Genomic DNA, 19,416 nt, shown 5'->3' with positions numbered 1-19,416 from the left:
GACAAGTCCCCATATGCTAGGCTCATCTTTGTAAAAATCTATAGGACCCCTATCCTGATCTGATGCTTTGCAATTCTTCTGTGATCCCATAGCATTATATACATCCAACACACCAAGTTTAAAATCATCCACCCGCAAAGAGATGTGATCTAAAAAGGTCCTAAAACATTTTTTTTAAGTCTTCGATTTATGGTAATCACTGTGAATATAGAAAGTAGGTTACCACAGAGATATCTGCCTGTTTAAAATGTATTTTGACTTGCTTAAAAGATATGGCCCACTTAACAATGGGAACAACTTTTTTTCTCCCTGGAAATTCCTTTTACCCCTAACTTCCAAAAGTAGGGAGTGCAATACTCACACCTCAAAAGCTTATGTTGCCCAGCAGGTAAGCCACAGGTCCTGCCACTTGGATTGGCAATGGGTTGAGAGGGCCAGAATTCATTAGTGCTGTCAATCCCTTCTTTCCCCCCCAATTGCAAATCCGGGGGAATAGCATACCAAAAGTGTAGCTTGTACAGGGACATATTCTCAGAGATATCCATTATAGGGGATTGACTCACTTTGCAATGCATCATGTAGGGATGGAGGATGCTGTTAGTTCAATTAGTATAAAAAGCCACGGTGAGACCGGTTTGGAGGCATATAGCCTGAACTGTGGTTCCAATGACAAGCAACTGCGAGTGGTGAATGCTAGCAGGGGTTTCTGGTGCAGGGTGATGTTTGCTTGCTGCGGTTTGGCTTCCTACACGTCCAAGCTTCAGACAATGTTCAGAGCCGGCCATTGCCAGATCTCATGGCCATCCTACAAGGAGGCTAATGAGCGTGGTTTCAAATAGGATCATGAGATATGCATTGGCTACTGAACCCCACAGGGTGAATATCATTGGCATAATCTGTTTAACTATTTAAAATACTTGTGTAGGTCCAACATTATAACCGTTCTCTCAAACTTCCTGTAGACTGATGCACTCTTAATTCTCCATTTTGTAAAAACACAGGTTTTTATTTTCCATGTAGCGCTAATGCATTTCGGACCATTATTCATGAGATAAATGTGCATGCATTTAAGAATGATTTTATGTACATTTATCACTTTAATATTAATGAGGGATATCCTAAAAATACATCTTTCCGGCCATCGAGACATTGAGTACGGCGCTCATGATTTAGATACACTAGTAGGTGTACTGGCATTGGACAATGTGAGCATGTTACCTTGGCTCCCAAACTGGAATGGCTCTTCTTGCCCTAGGTATGATTGGCATGTGGCATGTGTCATAGGACACGACATGACCAAACACCATCTATTGACGGCTGAAGGTGTGCTTTTTGCAGTGGACAGGAGCATTGTGAAGGCCGCGCGTCGAGTTCGATTTGTTTGAATTATTTCAATCATAACACCAGCTGTGTGCCTGAACAGCGTTTGACCCAGGTAGCAAATTCAAAAATGTCATTGCTGTGCAAAGATCTTAGTTTTGGTAAAGTGCAGCTTCGAGTACTGTTGGAGTGCTGCGGCTAAGGTGAGGCAAGATTGTTAATTGTACATGCTGGAAGGGAGCCTGACATTGAAATTGAGATTTACTGGGTATTTTGCTTCCTTCTTTGCGTGTTTGGCTTCAACCACTATTAAATGAACATTAACTCGTCTTTTAGGAAATTCACAACAAATCAGGCAGTGGTTTTTGCTGTAACAGCATTTGTGAAAAAGGCTTGGAATCCGCACAGTCATGCTGTACCTAGACTCGAGCAGTCGAGCACATATCTAAATCATGTTTTAGATTCACTGTCTTCTACTGAACTGTATGAATGGTTTTATTCTGTTTTTGTGATATGTTTGTGTTGATTGTATTGAATTGGAAGCTCTGACCTCCCATTGAATACATATTGATTCATTGCTAATTACCATTGCTTCATTGACACTCAGTGCTATTATACATAATTTTCGGTATTCTAGGATGTGAACAACATAAACTTAAAAAGAGATTTGAACAAGACAAGTTAAAATTTGCGTTTTTACCCAATTATGGCATAATCACTTGTTGTAGGCTCATTATTTGTGAGGTTGACGTAAGAGCTGACATTTTTACCTGATGCTTTTGAATCCTTTTACATGAACACAAATTGCAGGAATTCGTAATAAAGATTCTCAGGACAAATTACCCCCTTCATTCTGCCCCTAGGGTCAGAATCGTTTGGCTCTCCAGATGTTTTGAACTATGACTCTCATGTTCCCTCACCATTGACTATATTGACTAGGGCTGATGGTAGTTAGAGCCAAAGGTTTCAGACTCCTGGTATAGAGCAATCAGCATACCGTCCAGCCACATGGACAGAATCAGTGATAGTGTCTCTCCAAGATGATCCTATTAGAGAGGTTGCTGATGACAGTTTTGAGGTCTTGACCCTTTTGAACATTTCAGGGGCCTTTGACACCAACACCCACCCTAATCTGATTAGCAGGCGTACCCCATTCCCTTTCCCCAGATGGATCCAGTTGTTTATCTTATCGTCCCCTTTTTCTCTGGCACATTTTCTGTTGAAATGCAGAATGCCACAGAGCTCATGTCCCCTTTGTTTTTAAATGTTTGCATCCTGTCTCTTATTAGTATCCTTCACATTGTATGTGACTCTAATACATGGCAGCCTGCAAAACCTGTATAAAAGCCTTGAAGTCGCGTACACTCGATGCTAGTGAAATGCAAAGCAGAGGACAATTTCCGCTGTGTCTTCCTTAAATTCATCGAGTAGACAAGGCTACAATGTCTTCTCATTAAATTCACAGCCCATTCCTCAATTTGCTGTCACATTTATATTTCCCATTGTCTACTACTTGAGGTATGTCCCAAGTATTGCTTTAGAGGGCATGATTCTTCAGGACAGAATTCATCACTGTGGAATATCCTCCCAAAAAAGATCAAGACCTGTATTGATCTCCTTCCATTCATAAAAGCCATAACGATATGATTCTTCTTGCTATTGTTGATACTAGACTCTAGTGCCAGGAAACAATAACATACAACATTAAATAATATGTAACTTTGATATCATACTACATTCAATATTATGTAGCTTATACTATAAAACATCAGAGACCATATTTGTGAAGAGCAGCAAACATGTCTAAAATGTGTTATTAAATCACTGTTTGGTTACAGACCATGTGTTAATTAGTGCACCTAAAATTGAACGTTTGCAACTCAGCGGCCTACATTTATTAATCTTTTCTTCAATTGTTAACTCTCATGATTTTTTAGTGTTTGTCATTGGTACAAAATCACAATATTTGGGTAATGGTATTCAAATCATGGAATATATTGGGCCTCATTATAAGTCTGGCGGTAACCGCAACGGTTAAACCGGCAGGTTGCCGGCAGACTTTACCAGTGCCTTGCTTTCCAGAAACACAGCGGCATCACAGCTCCTGCGGTCTGGGAAGGCAGGCGCCGGTAAAATGCTAATCCCCATTCCCATGGGAGTGGGGAACACAGACACACCGGCACCGTGAATAACGGTGCCGGTGCTGCCGCGTAACTCTGCGGGCGGGTGCCATTCCTCCTGCTAGGTCTGACTTTGGCAGTCGGGACGGCATCGCCCGCTGTGTCTTACTTTGCTGGTCCTGTAACAATGGTGCCTGTAGGCTTATCGGGACCGTTATTACCAGACCGGCACAGTTGGAATGATGCCCATTGACTTAGTGCAAATTGGTAATATTATGGGGCTGCCAAACTGGGAGAATAGATGTGTTTTACAAATTGTGTGTATAATGGGTATGTCAAACTGGCTATGTAATGGGATTGACTAGACTGAACATGTGATTTTGCAAAGTGGGACTGTCTTAAAAGTGTGTGTACTGGCCATTTGCAAACTAGATTTAAAACAGGGAATATACTGCATTTGTGCTGACTGGGAATATCCTTAGTTTGTATCATATGGTTCATACTGAGGTGCTTAAAATAGAAAAAGGCTGGTATAGTGCAAACTAGAGGTACCGGGATTGTATACTCAGGAGTATATTAGGATTGTACACACTGGGGATGGTAATCTTGGAGCATATCAGCATTTTGAAAGCTTGGAGCATACTGGGATTGTAAAGAGTCTGGCACAATGCAAACTTGGAATATATTGTGTGTAGTCAAGTTGGATGTTTACTTTGATTGGGCACACTGTGCATATAGTGGGGATGTCCACACTGACTGATTTTTGTTATTGTCAAATTAGCAATTAGACAGAGTTGCAGAAATGAGAGTATTTACATTTTGACAGGTGGTCACACACCACTGTTTCAGGTCTTTGTCCCACCCCCTTTTGATAGGCTTTGATTTAAACTTAATATACATCTGATATAAAACAATGTTTGATATCTAATTTATATCAAATGAATATTATATATAAAGTGTGTATAATGTATAGCAGTTTTGATGTAAGTGAATATACATTTAATATAAAATCTATTTAAAGATGGGATCAGCGGGCGACAGTGTTGCTTGGTTGAGTGCTGAGAGCAAAGTGAGTTCTGAAGACAGGGACTGTGAATCTAGGGTTTTGCAGAGTGACACAGTGATGACATCACAGAGTTCTCAGTTTAGTTTGCAGTCTAGCAAGATGAATGAGGCCTTAGGCTTTTTAAAAATGAAAGTGCAGAAAGAACATGCCATGTGATGGCTGCTGTTACCGCACATTTTGTAGCCGACAGGATCGTTGTACAAAATCTGATAACCCAAACTATTGTCAATCAAATATGTCAATCAAATATGAATAAAATTCATTGTTTATACATCTTTATGTTCAGCTGTATGGGGCAAACATGCATGAAGTTGTATGTATTAAGGCAAATGGTTGTCAAGAGCTTGTAGCATCATCTTTGAAAATAAAAAAGCCAGAATCTGGAACAGCAACAGAGTACTGCTCTGTGTCTTAACATACAACATTAAAAACGTAGAAACTGTTTCTTTAGCTCGTATCAGATTGCTGGGCCCCACCACATCCTAGTGTTACACCACTGAATAAAATAACTTTTTTTTTAATCAACCAGCGATGGGTGTTATTATACATAATAAAAATGAACTCGTAATAAAGAGCCAGACCATTTTATGATTTTGAACAAATATTTATTTATATAAAAGGACATATTTAATACGGAAAGGAAAAAAGATTATTCACAATCGGGTCAATGCAGAGAGAAAATGTTTTAATGCAATGAAAAATAGACCTGTAGATTCAAACAACCAACTCTCAGATACTCATCTAGGACAGGTGCATTGCCTCTGTGACCTAGATGATTTAAAGGTAGAGACTGCAGGGGCACTGTGAAAGAGTGAGGGGGTTGAAACCTGCAGGAGCAGGACAATGCTTCACACTTGAAAACTGTTGTGGCCTAATATTATATAATACCACTAGCTATAGCGTACCACTATTGCACCCTGGTTGCGGCGCTGTCCCAAATGTATAACCCCTTGTGACAACAAAGCAGCAACATCTGTGGTGGTTCCATGGACCTGCACCCATAAGCCGAGATATCACTGTGACACTGATTACAGAGCCCCATTGAGAAAAAGAAAAACACAATCTCCACCTTTGAACTGCCCCATCCATTTATCCATGTTTAAGTACCACCATAGGTCATTCTGAAACTGTGGCCAATGTTCAAAGGCTAATTGACTGGCAGACGGCAAAAGTGATGATAGATGGCGGGCTAATTAAGTGGGATGCAATGGTCATGATCAGCCCATCAGCACCTGGGTGCCAGCCTGCGTGCTGCTACCGTGTGTGGAATATTACAGAGGGGTATAAGGGTGCCAACCAATTATAGAGTGCCATGTAATAGAGAGCCTTATAGTTTATGTAACCAATAGGACGTTGTGTATTTGATGACGTTCATAAATGACTTGCACTGGAGGAGGGCTTAGTTGCCCCATCTGATGTTAGAGATACAATCACTTTCCCTGACAAGTATGGAACGTATACCTAGATGTTCCCTTTAAGCCTATCTCTTTCCATGTAGGTTTTTGTAGATTGCCACGTAGATTGACATCAATGATGATGAGGTTTTGCTATGTAAACTGTATTTTTTTAGGAAACTCGTTGAGCTAGAAGATTGAGTGGATGTTCATGATGTTAGTTATACTCCCTGTTTTAGATCATTGAAAATCAAACAGACATACTTTGCCAACTTCCTGAGTCAGTCTGATTATTGATGTTTGAGTATATTCTGCATCCCCATCCATCTCAAAGTATTTCTACCCCGTTTGAAAGGGCTTGGTGTTGGGTACACAGGTTTACTGGCTTATGGACAATGTGGAAATCGATGGACGCCTGTCGATTTAAACTCCAGCCACCAGGGGACCCAAAGGCAGACCCTAGGGTGGTCTTATCATTAGTGTTGATATGTTTTATTACATCATTAAGATTCCTTACTCAGAGGCTCAGTCTTGGCTTGCATGATTTAGTGGCCCCAAAAAGTGGTGGCAAATCCACTTACTTCCTTATCATTAATCTTTATGACTCACCTACTGGTCAAGAGCATTACGCCACCCACACTAAGACATATAGAGACCTTAATTGATCATTATGGTGACCTTATTCTGATTCTTATTGCTGGTGACTTTAATGCTGGCACCAGCTGATGATATTACTAACTCCATCTCTAACACTTCAATGGTGAACTACAGCAAACTCAAAGAAAAAAAGGGAAGGCAATGAGCCTCTTCATTATACTCTCGTGTTTTTTTTTTCGCTAAACGGCTACTGTCCCGGTGATATATCTGGGAAACATACCAGAGTGACTGCCAACAGTGCATTGAGTTGGAATTCTGGGAACATAGACAAAGTGATCTCCCTGATTGACAAATTTCATACAGACCCTGTGGTTACTATTTGGATTTACTATCTCTTTGTGGCATCATCACTGCCACTAAATAATATAGATCAGATCAAGAGCTTTTAATTAAGCAATAACTTGCAATCCTCAAGGAGGCTCTGACCTTAAAGTTTGCTAATCAGAAATTAGTTCACTGCAGACCTTTTGATCGAGACATCTGCAAGGCTAAAAAGCAACTAGGATGCAACATATGTCAACTTGCCAATTCTCTTTTAGACATAGAAGAATGCACTGTCACCACAGGCACAAGGTAAAATGTGTACCAATTGTGGCTCAGACATAATAGGTATAATTTGGATAAAGAACATTGGCAAACATTCTAACGATTCAAGAACCTTTTGGCAAATCATTAATCACTCTGACACTGCTCCATCTTTGCTTAACAGAGCTTATTTAACCTCATGGATGACATTTTATTGGTGCCACTATAGGCCGTTCCCTGCTGAATAGTGATACCCTGATTTTGGTAATTGCCCTTGGACATATTAATTGCAAATACCAGAGCGTATACAAATTACCATGAGCACCAAGTCTTCTCATGCACTTAGTCCTGTTTGCATCTGTAATCTCATTCTAAAAAGGAAGCCATGCTGGTGGGCCAGTACCCTTCATGGACTATTTTTGATCATCATTGAAATCTAACATTCTGCCGTCAACCTGGACTGATAGCATTCCAGTCCCAGTCTACAAAAAAAGGGCACACTCTGATCCTAGAAATCCCCCATCAATTGACTAGGCTTTGCTGGTGACCTTGTTCTATTAGACTGCACACCAAAAAAGGGTTACAGGAACAACTACACTTATGTAGCGAGTATGCCAAACTCTATGGTTTCCAAAGCAACACCAATAAAACCAAGACCTTGTGTTTTCATCCCCCCGTGTAAAAAGAAAAAAAAAAGGGTTTCACATGGATATTAAATGATGAAGTTGTTGAAACTGTTATGCATTTTAAATACATGGGCATTACTATAGATAACCCATTGAAATGGATCGCGCAACTCAACATTACCAAGCCTGCTGTAGAGAAACATCTTGGGGTACTCAGAGCCTTTGTATACAAACACGGTTACCATTCTGTTGTCTCGATACTGAAAGTATATAAAGCCAGAATTGTCTCCATTCTCACCTAAGGGGGCAACATTTTGACCCTTAAATCTTTCCCAGAATTGGATTTATTTGAAAGTAAATGACTACAATCTTTATTCAGGCTTCCAGTAAGTTCTCCTGTGGAATTTAATGTTTATGAATTTAATCCGTGTAGCGTCAGTGCCACGATAGCTATAAGATGTCTCAAATATCATCATATAGCAGCTCCTGATTCCTCCTTGTTATTCTGGACTGTTAATGTGTACTTGGCTTTACTTCCACACTTGAGTGTCAGTGTTATTCATCAGATGTTCATCATTATTAATATGTGGAGCTCACACCTGTGCTACATTCCATCTAATGTGAATCACATTCTCTTCAAGAAATGTGTAATACATTTCATCCAGGATTCTTGTTCAGAACAAATTCTTGTCAATTTAGCTACTAAAGTGAACAGCTCTGTATTTGTCCATTATCGAATGAAACACACATCCACTCCTTTCTATTTCTTTTCCCAACAATAAATATCTCTTGGTTCATGTAAAAGTAAAATTCAACCAAGTAAATTTCAGGGAGGTAACTGGTGCTAGAATTGGTATACCCAGAACTTTACGATTTTGCAGATGGTGTGGTTATGACATACTGGAAAGTGCTAAGCACCTACTCATTGGGTGTAAAAGCTTTAACAACCTACGCAGGGAGGCCTTGCTGGCCTATGGCAATTTGAATTTGGATTCTGTTCATTGTGCTGGTATTTGGGACAACCACATATTAGGTAATGACAGTCATTTAATCTACGATTTAACAACACTTTAGGTATTAATTTCAAAGTTAAAGAAATCTAATTGATTCCAGTATCAACAACTGTATGTTTAAATGTAAATCTGTTGATTGAATATCAGAGATTATGTTTGTGTCTAGTTTTTTTTAACTATGGCAAATGTATGAAAAGTCTTATGACTGTTTTATACTAAAATGAAAAAATAGTATATTTCGAAGTATGCAGAGATGTTGCACACTGATTGCTTGCTCACATTGACAATTTGAAGTAAACTGGGTTAGTAAACTGGGATTGTGCAAACTGGAAATATAGTCAGAGTTTGAAAGCTGGAAGTACAATGGAATTGTTATAGTAAATCAGGTGCTTACTTTAATACTGCAAACTGAAAATATGCTGTGGTTGTCACACTGAAGACATACCTCAATTTGAACAACTGGGTTGATACTGGGATTACCAAACTGAGAGTATTCCTGGATTTAATAGCGCCAAATATTGTGGGTGCAGAAACACTTTTAATTAAAGTATTTCTACAATTTGACTAGTCACTTGACTAGTTATCAAGCTACAGATTCCCGACTATTACATTATGTTGCAAACCAATTGTGGATGCAGTAGCTGGTATTTTGTTATCTACTCCACACCACATAGTTTTAAGAGACTTCAATTATTGGTTTGCATGGTACACAAAGAAACAGGGTAAACACAGAGTTGGAATTTATGGCTAGACTAGATTGTTTATAAGAAGAAGTTGATGATGGAGGAGTCATTGCACTAGTCCTTCCTACGATGTAGGCAGCTTTCGTTAAGTTATCCGTAACATCCTGATGCCATTCAGTTTCAGCCTTGCATACAATGGAACAGTGTTTAACCAACTAACATCAGTTCTGATGACCAGATTGCAAATTATTCAGATCAGCCATTTTTCTTCACAACCAAAAGATAAATAATGAGGTTTACCAAAAGGTACATCCCTGTCACCTTCATTATTCAACCTCTTCATTTCTCTGATGGCCAGGTTGATTAGATACGCAGGCTTCCTGTTAGATGGATAATGCTCAAATCACGATTACGCTTCAAGGAAATAGAACTGATGTGGTACTTAAATTTAAGGAATGATTAGCACAAATGAAATTTTGAATGCATGAATATTCCTTGAAAATCAACCTTGATAAAACTGAGGTACTGGTGCCGAATGCCACTTTGAACCCATGTAATCTAATATTCTGGCCTTCATTTTTTTATGGCTGTCCAGCTCCTTCGTCAATGCTATGTAGCCCGGGGGTGCTTATGGACGAACCGGTGTCTATTGAGCAACACATAGCCCAGGTGGTCAAATCAAACTTCTGTCAGTTGAAGAAACTAAAACACATTGTACCATTTCTCTCATTCGACCGCAAGCTACTAGTACTACATGTGTTTGTTTTACCACACATTTGGCAGTAATAATAGTGGCTATTCAGGGTTATCAGAGAGACTTACGTTGATTACAATGGGTTCAGAATGATGCAGCCAGATTGCTGCTTAACACTAAAAAATTTGAACATGTCTCTTCTGGTCTCGCATCTCGGCATTGCTTACCTATTAGGAAACTTAAGATTTTAAAGCTACGTGCTTGGCACACAAAGTCTTGTATGGAGGTAAACAGAATAGTATAACCCACTGCATCCTGAAATATATAACAGAATGATTTCAGATATGAAGTGGACAAGCGAAGTTAGTAGCTGTAAAGATCCCTAAAGCCAGAATTGGTCCGTAATCTTTGAGATATTCAGCATCAAAAACCTGAAATTCCCTGCTTGTGAATGTGGGACTGGAGAACAATTTATTAACAATTAGGAAAATATTAAGCACCCACCTCTTTAAATCTAGCATCTCTGTAGCTTAACTTCCTTATATCTTGAGAGATATGCCGTTTTAGATTTTCAATAGCACCTTGATGCCTATTGTGATTTGTGAGCTTTATAAAACCCTTCAAAATAAACATAAACAAGTAGACTGGCAAGTGACAAAGTGGAAGTATACTGCTGTTGTTAAACTATGAATATTCAATGGTAGTAAACACTGAGTTTGTATTTGGAATGATAATGTTAACCTCAGAATGTACTGGGATTATGTAAATTCTAAGCACAATTGGTTTGTCAAATTTGGAGAGGACTGGAATTATCAAACTAGTATCCTCCTAGAACTGATAGTGTCGGATATTTGTCATTTGGGAATATACTATGATTACCAAACAGGGAGTAAACATGATTTTCAATTTGAAATTATTAAATCTGAGGGAATACTGGGATTGTACAAACTGGCTATATACTGGATTTTCCAAACTGTGGGTAAACTAGCGTTATCAAATTGGCAGTGTATTGGGATGGTCAACATGGGAATATATTCCGCTTGTGAAAACTGGATGTCAAATTGGAAGTATACTGGGATTTTCAATGAAAGGGAATACAATGTGTGAGTGCAGACTGGTTGTACACAAATGCAATGCATTGGGGCTGTTAAAACAGTTTTTTGCTAGGATTATTAAATGTGGAGCATAGTGGGTTTGCCATAATAAACATCTTGTGGTTGTACAAGCTAGGATTATTAAAATTGGATAGTCAAATTGGTAAACCAAGGATTGAGCAACAGCACATACTGGGACTGTGTATATTAGAGGTATGCTAAGATTGGGTATGACACTGCACAAAATGGTCTAATGCTGTGATTGTCAAACTGGTAATGTACTAGGATTCATCAAACTTGAAACATACCATCATAGTATATCGAGAAATATGCTGGGGTGGTACTGATTTGAAGTATACTAAAATGGTCAAACTGTGCACATACTAGAGTTGCAAAAGCTTAGATTATATTGATATTCACAACCTAACAATATTGTGAGATTGTAAACCTAGGAATTTACTGAGGTAATCAAATTGACAGTGCACTCAAAGTGGGTAAAGTAGGAATATACCCGGTTAGTCACGAAGTATCCTGCCGTAGTCACATGGGGAGTATGAGGGGATTTTGTAAACCATATGTATAGCAGGAATTTCAAACTGGAAATATGATTGGGTAGTTAAAATTAGGAATACACTGCATTATAAAAGTGGGAAAACACTGGGTCCGCCAAACTAGGAATATACTAAGAACGTCAACTAATAGTATAATGGGTTTGTCAATCTTGGAGTATACTCGGATTGGACAGATGGGACTGGATGTGATGAAATGAGTACTGTTATGTTCTGACTTCTGTTCTGGTGGTTTATGGGGATGAGCAGCGACTAAACTGCCCACTCAACCCTGCAATACTACTAAACCAGAAATAACCCCAATGACAATGGTGAAACAGGCAAAGTCCAATGGGTATACCTCCTTCACCTCTTTTGGTAGCACAGGCTGAGGGCTTGCCCTATCTTCAGGAGGGGTGTGAGCTGATCTATTTTCAACACAAACAAGAATAGTGCAATGGTACCAAAATAAAAGAATGTCCAACCAAGGGTCTAAAAAACTAGAACCTTTGACAATGCAACCAACTAATTAAAAACCCTAAAGACCCACCCCTGTAAAGGAAAGAGACTGAATGCAAACTTTGAAAATAAATGGCACTCTGGTTCTGGGTTGATATGCAGGAGTGTGTAGGCAGAGGATTTCAACAGCAATGTCAATGTTCGAGGATATTTATTTAAAACGCATAGATGGGGGCTTTAAAGTCACTATGGTCATTTAGGTGGACTAGGTCCTTAGCCCTCATCAATGTCTCCCCCAAAGCACTCTGGGGATAGGTATGAAGCTGAACTTTCCTATGCCTTGAAGATGTTGCCCTTCACCTCCATGCCAGAAGTCTTTGGAACAGACCGTATTCCCAACAGGCGTCCAGTGAATCCCTTTTCTTCTCAGAGTCCAAAGATTAATCAACTAAGAGAAGGATCTCCTTCCTGTATAAGGGCAAATTGTTACCAAGGATTGGTCCAAAGGAAGCCTGTTGTCAAATCTACGCTGCTGTAACAAGTGTCCTTTGCCTTCTGGTATCATACCCAGGCTACATTGTCTGCAGGGAGTGGGGGAGAGGAGGTAAAATGTTGTAGGGAGTACATGAAGAAACCAATATGGTGGATCCTCTCTCTCAGCCCACACCTCTGTTCTGACTACTCAAACTCCACCCACTTCCCATCTCTGCTGACCTTATAAGCACTCCAGTGATCAGGATCCTGGTGTGAGTGGGCTTTGTTATCCCATGACTGCCTTTAATACACTGATTCCCAGGGAACTTCGCGGGGGTGGTGGGGATTTTTGTGCCCTGGGAGGAAGGTGTTGCCTTCCTCATGGGAATCAAAGAAGCATTTTCCTAGGCATTTTCACACATGACTGTGCTGGAGACATCCAGGCCAGACAGTCAATACACATCATCCCTCTCATGCTGAATCACCGCTCAACAAGCTGAAACTAATACAATATCCAAATGCGTTGGCTGTATAATTGTGTGACCCCCAGTAGCCACCTTGCCTTATATTTGCATGGTGCATATTTACAGTTTGACATGTCATCAGCCTGTCTAGGATACACAATTAATATAGTTTGAATCTGTGTCACAGATGATTCAAAAGTCACCTCTGCCTGTAGGAACTTTGTGTTCAAGCAGCTGTCAGGAATGTACATGTTACCTTTGAGCCAACCCAGCTGCCAATGCAGGATTTTTGCTAGGGGTTTCAGGAGACTTGTCTCAGCAAAGCCACATGAGTGAACTATAATTTTGACATGGAACATTACGAAACGGGTTCTTATCACTACCTGCATCCTTGTATTAATAAAAAAAGAAAGATAAGAGGCTATCCCACTCTCACCAAATGGCATTCTGTCACACTGTCATTTAGTAATATGTAAACATACTAGATGAATACTGTGATCTTACAAACTGTGCATATTCCTGGACTGTCCTAACAGGAACATAATGAGATAAAAACAAATATACAGAGCTTTTCAACCGGAGTATACTGGAGTTAACATAATCAAAGCATACCAGGGTTGCCAGAGTAAGAAATACTGGGATGGTGCAAATTGGTAATATTCTGTATTCTGGGGTTTTGGGAAATTTGCTTCTGGAGCTACCTTTCTGGTAGAGCTATTTTGTTTGTTGTAGCATTGGTGGTGTGATCATGTTTGAATCATTAAAGCGCTGCCTCAATGAAAGAATTTGCACAAGTGTTTGAGCTGATGCAGTGACTAAACCTGTGCTAGTGTTTGTTTTAGTGCTGACACTAGTGCGTAGAATGTCATTGAAAGATGGCTTAGATAATCCTTATTTAGTCAATGTGCTGGGCTCCAACTAGAAATGCATATGCAATGCGCTTGTGCTGTTTTAAGTCTGGCTTGATTACTGGAATTGTGCTGGTGTGGAGGGAGACATTTTGCATGTCTGTGTGTTCGATCTCATGATCCTGCGTTCACTATTTAGCCTTAGCTGTGGAGAGGGATGCAGAAATCCACTGTCACATCCAGGATACTGACAGGATTTCAACGAGTTGTGAGGGGATATATGAAATCTATGCATGTTGTTAATTACCCCTGAACATACTTGCTACTTCTGTTAAAGGAACAGAATAAAGCAAATGAGCTGCAATGGATGAATCCAGTGGCAAATTACAGAAATGAAGGGGCAAAAAAGAGGAGTGAGCAGGAACAGGGTTTAAAAAAGACGGGCAGAAAAAGGATTCAGTGGAGTCCTTCTGGTAGAACTATGGGATGGGGAGATTTTTCATTTGAGTGATGAGGAGGGGAAATCGCAGACATGTCCTTATTTTCTGGATGCATTCAATACCACTGACCATTGATATACTGTTAGAACATACTAAAACATTAGAGACAAATGTGTATTTGACATTAGGCAATGTGATCAATATTTAACAATTGATGACACTGAAAACAACTGAACGCTTTCTTCTGTTACTCATTGCGAAAGACAACCTGTGGAGCTTCTGTATGCCCCCACGGTGCATTTGTTTGTAGCCAAGGTCCGATGTGAAGGACATAATTCAATAAGGGCAACTTAACCCTCCCCTTTTGCACCGGTCCATTACTGAAAAGGAAAATTGAGGTTATGTTACAACGTACAAATATATATAACTTCAAAATATGATCATACATACTTCAAAGTGTCAAATTCATTACTTTCTATGTCGTTGTTCTGAAGATTTGTGATTTTTGGCATCCATGTTGGGAATAGTTCAGATCTCACCGATTTCCTATTCTGAATTCAAAATGAGTTACCCCATCAGTGGAGCAGGATATCATTTTATGTGCTGCTATGTCCTTGAGGCCTGTGTCCTGCCTTCCCTTCCTTATGCGGAGGTCAGTTGCCGAGTCCTTTTGATAAAGCCATTTGCGCATTCAATTTGGCCATTTGCTGGAGGGTGATGCCCTTGCAACACAAGTAGTTAGTCATTACTACCACAGTCAAATTAACTTCAGTGGCTGTAATTAGTTTTGTGCTTCTCGTTTGTCTAATTTCAGCCAAGATCTGGACCTGCAACAGATTCCGATGTGGCGAGAAAAGGATGGCGGGGAGCCTCTGTTCTTGTTCCGAGGACTGCAAGGGAACGGGCGATTGTTGTAGCAACTACAACACTGCCTGCCAAGGTACTTTTCCACTGACATTACGTTATATTTTGTACTGTATCACAGACATATTTTATTGATAACACAGTGCTTAAGGATAATGAGGCATGAACCATTGTTTTAAGGAGCAGTTCAATAATATACAATTTAAGGCAAGCTCCATGCATTCACCTACACATGCGGGTGGACTGAGTTCAAACATGCTGCTGATCAATGGGGTATCACCGAAATCAATAAGCAATGTAATGTATGCCACTGCTTTTCATTACAGTGCTTAGAAGGAGGAAGGATCCGGCATGAAACACTATATAGGAACATGCTGTTATTTTTTAAGAAAGCTTGTCCATCGCCAAGGGCACCATTATGGTGGTACCCCTAGCTGGTAAGATAGTGCAGCTAGTTTAACGCTACATTCAGAGATCTGTTTGCTACATGCAGTCACATGCTTGAAGAACTACACAAAAACCTGATATTACTAATATTGTATGCTTATTTATATAGTCTAGGCATCCCTGCCAACACATAAAGGGCTCTACAGCATTGGATTCCAAATCCATTCTTCAAAAAACAAATCCATTCCATGTCTTTAGGATATGCACATATAAAACATGTGACTGCATTGAATCAAAATGAGTTACTTATGTAGCCATATCCTTAATATCTGGTATTGTGTGGACTCTCCTGGAATGGCCGGTCAGAGGTCAGATCCCTACTCTAAAAGCTGCTGCTTATTGTATGGACGTCAGTAAATGCTTGGCAAACCACCAGAAAGACTCATTTTCAGACAGAATACTATATTATTTCCCTACTACCTGGTCATACATTTAAGTGACACAAGCCGTATGGGGCGGACTATACAACAGTAAGATGTTCCTCCCGGAACAACATGTCTTTGGGAACTAACTTAAATCTAGTTAATTATTAAAATATCCACAGGGTACTGTGGGTTCTATGTGATGAAGTCGCCTGGAATAAACCCGCGGCCGAAAAAGCTGCAGTTTAAAATGTACTTTTGAATGCATTTATATGCAGGGGAGACCCCCGTACCCTCCCATACTCCCACTTCCCTTAAATAATTGCCCCAACCCACCCTCCACATATATATATGCATTTAAAAGTGAGATTATTTCTGGGAGGTTTTCACTGGATACGGTACAATGTCCTACTGGGACCGAATGCTCTGTGTACTCCTCCAAACTGGCCCTGTGAAGGCGGCTAGAATATCTAGCACTGCACCAGCATTCGGGAAGAGGTGGACGAAATGCCAAGAAGGGGTACAACTCCCTTAATTTGGGGGGTCCCCCTCAGATCCCTTTTTTCCACCATTTTAAAGCCTACCGACCCATTTTAACCGCTACCCCACTACCCTTTATATATTTATTTAATCTTTTCTGTATTTTTATTATGTACCACTTGTTTGCAATAAAATGAATGGATACCAACAGAAATGGTCACGCTTGGAACGAGACCTCCAGCAATGCAGCTGCAATGGACCAATGATCGCTTAGGATGGCCACGTTCTGGACACTTGAATGTGCCTGGGGTTTCTGTGTGAGGTACTATTGTGCAGTCTCCTGTCCTTCACCCTCGGTGCAGGTTTTGGGAGGATAGCTCAGCAGCAACATGCTCGCCTTGGAAGCAAGACGACACAAGCAACACAGGTTCGATCCCCGGGTCCGCGCTTAGAAACCTCTGGGTATTAAGCGCGTTATAAATAACCCATCGTATCATATGGGGCCGGAAAGGCTTTGATGGATGTATGCGTGGAACCTAAAGGTTCCAATCCTAGTTGGGTGACTCATTCCGTCACAGTTCGAAAAAGTGAATAATAAGGGTCCCTTTGTGAATGAAGTGGGTTTCAAGCACTTTGCACTTCACGTTCCGCTTCTGCATCCTTTCGGGAATTGTGTCCATTGTATATTAATAGCTTAGGTAAATATGTGTTTCCTTTTCTTATGTTATTAGGACGTATACCACGCACGGCTGCCATTAGCAGGGCCCCAAAGAAAGTTGGTGGGTTTGGATAGTGGGGTTTGAGAGGAAAATTGCAAGATAGTTTTGCTCTTCTGTTGACTGTGGGCATGCTGGAAGCAGCCTCAGCCCTGCATGCAGGTGAGCTTCTAGGTGTTTTGTGCCAAGAGCATTGAGGCATTTATTTTTTACACAATGTTTTTTTCCATGAATACATTAATAAATGGAACATATTGAAGTAGACAAAACATTGAAAAATGTAAGAAGCAGAACAAGTAACAAATAAGACTTGAAACATACCAAAATTGTGGCTGTGCCTCGGTACCCTTTCAGCAACCTTAACATTTATTTGGTTTTTCCAAACCACATGAAAAATCCAAAAATACTAACCTCCCAACCTGAATTCACTCTTACACCAACTTCCTGAGATGGGAACAAATATCATAGGAACTCTAAAATGAATTTAGATAAACAGAGAAAATAAACCATGCCTGTACTCCCTAAATAGCCTGTCTCTGAAAGGCAAAGAGGTTGTGATCGCTTCCAATGAGTGACAGTAACTAGGGCACATTTTTCACTTTTATTTTGTGAAATATACATGGTGTAATTTACACAAATATGCCCACTATATAATGCAGGAAAATAATTAGTGTTTTTGAAATCTTTGCCAATCTTGCATTTTTTTTAAATTCTTTAAAGTGTTTGTGCTCTCTTTTAATAAATGTTTTTAATGTTTTATGCATGATATACTTGGCCTGATTTTAATTCATTATTTTGATCTAGGGCTTTGTCCTGCTTAGACTGGCTGCATCATACTTCAAAGTACAATTTCATTGTAGACATGTGTTTCTGCTGCCCGTGGGCTGTTGGGCTTAAGCAGTGAACTCACTGCTGTTTTTCTTTTTAGTACGTGTAGTTGTTCGTAGTTGTCCGCCGGCCTTGCCCTACTCCTAGCTATACCAGACAACTATGAAATCATGAGAGCTGACAGAACCAGATACAGAGGTGGCAGAAATAGCCCTCATCGCCAAATCTGACCTTGCCATGAGAATGGTTCCCTCCCACACTACTAGCTCATGTGAACTACTCACAGCTAAATTCCCGATCTCCAATAATGACACCCTAACAATCTATCTTATATATAGACCTCCAGGACCACTTGGTTCATTTGAAGATGACCTTTCTGCCATACTCTCTGAGAACACCAAATTGACCTCTCAACTACTTGTGCTTGGAGACTTTAATCTTGGATTCAATGATCCCAACGACCACCAAGCCCATGCCATGCTAATGTACTAACAGGACAGGGACTCACCCAAAGAGTGACTCAAGCTACTCACGACAAAGGGAGAACCCTTGATTAGGTAGCAGATTACAACTGCGTTACCTCCATCACAGCGATTTCACCCTTAGCCTGGACGCACCACCATTTAATATTTACCCTGCCAGCCAGTCATTCGAAATCTAAAGTCAATCCCATCGCACCATCCATCACCACTAGGAACAAAAGAAACATCACGACTGAAAGGATCATTCCGCTCATCTTGCTTACTCTTGATCCACTTCCCAACTCAACCAGTCCAGATACCCTCATACCTGCCTATAATGATGTCATGACGAAAGCCCTTGACAAAGTCGCCCCACTTAAGATACAGAAAAGCAACTCTAAAGCCCATCTGAACTCATGGTTCACGCCCCATCTAAAAACCATGTGAAAATGAAAGAAGAAAGCTTGAAACCCTATGGACAGCCAACCCCAATGATGATAACAAAACAAATCTCTTTAATCTAGCAGCCCTCTACAAAAAATAAATTATTTGTGCTAAACATGAACTCTACAATAGAAAGGATCATGAAAGCAAACTCAAGTTCCAGCAAACTGTTCACTATCCTAAGGGAATTTGTGGTGCACCGGTATACAGAATGCCCTACCGAATAAAATCACCTTACTCCAAAGTAAAATTGCTAACAAAATAGCCACATTACCCAGGCTAGACAAAAACAACAACATAATCCCAGACTCCAACAAACCTATCAACCAGTTCAAATGTTCTCAAGTCTCAACATATGAGATGGAAAAAAATCATTCTATCACTGAAAC

General features: G+C 40.1%; 1 protein-coding gene across 1 annotated transcript in view; it reads left to right on the top strand.

Moving 5' to 3' along the window:
• Nucleotides 1-19,416, top strand: part of ENPP1 (ectonucleotide pyrophosphatase/phosphodiesterase 1) — a 594,855-nt gene that overhangs the window by 135,208 nt on the left and 440,231 nt on the right. The window contains exon 4 of the mRNA XM_069606684.1: nucleotides 15,240-15,365. Coding sequence (XP_069462785.1) covers nucleotides 15,240-15,365 — 126 coding nt within the window. The remainder of the gene's footprint in view (nucleotides 1-15,239; nucleotides 15,366-19,416) is intronic.

Source organism: Ambystoma mexicanum, chromosome 4p, assembly GCF_040938575.1.
Source record: "Ambystoma mexicanum isolate Mex_15411 chromosome 4p, UKY_AmexF1_1, whole genome shotgun sequence".
Taxonomy (NCBI): Eukaryota; Metazoa; Chordata; class Amphibia; order Caudata; family Ambystomatidae; genus Ambystoma; species Ambystoma mexicanum.
This window is presented reverse-complemented; position numbering and strand designations above follow the sequence as displayed.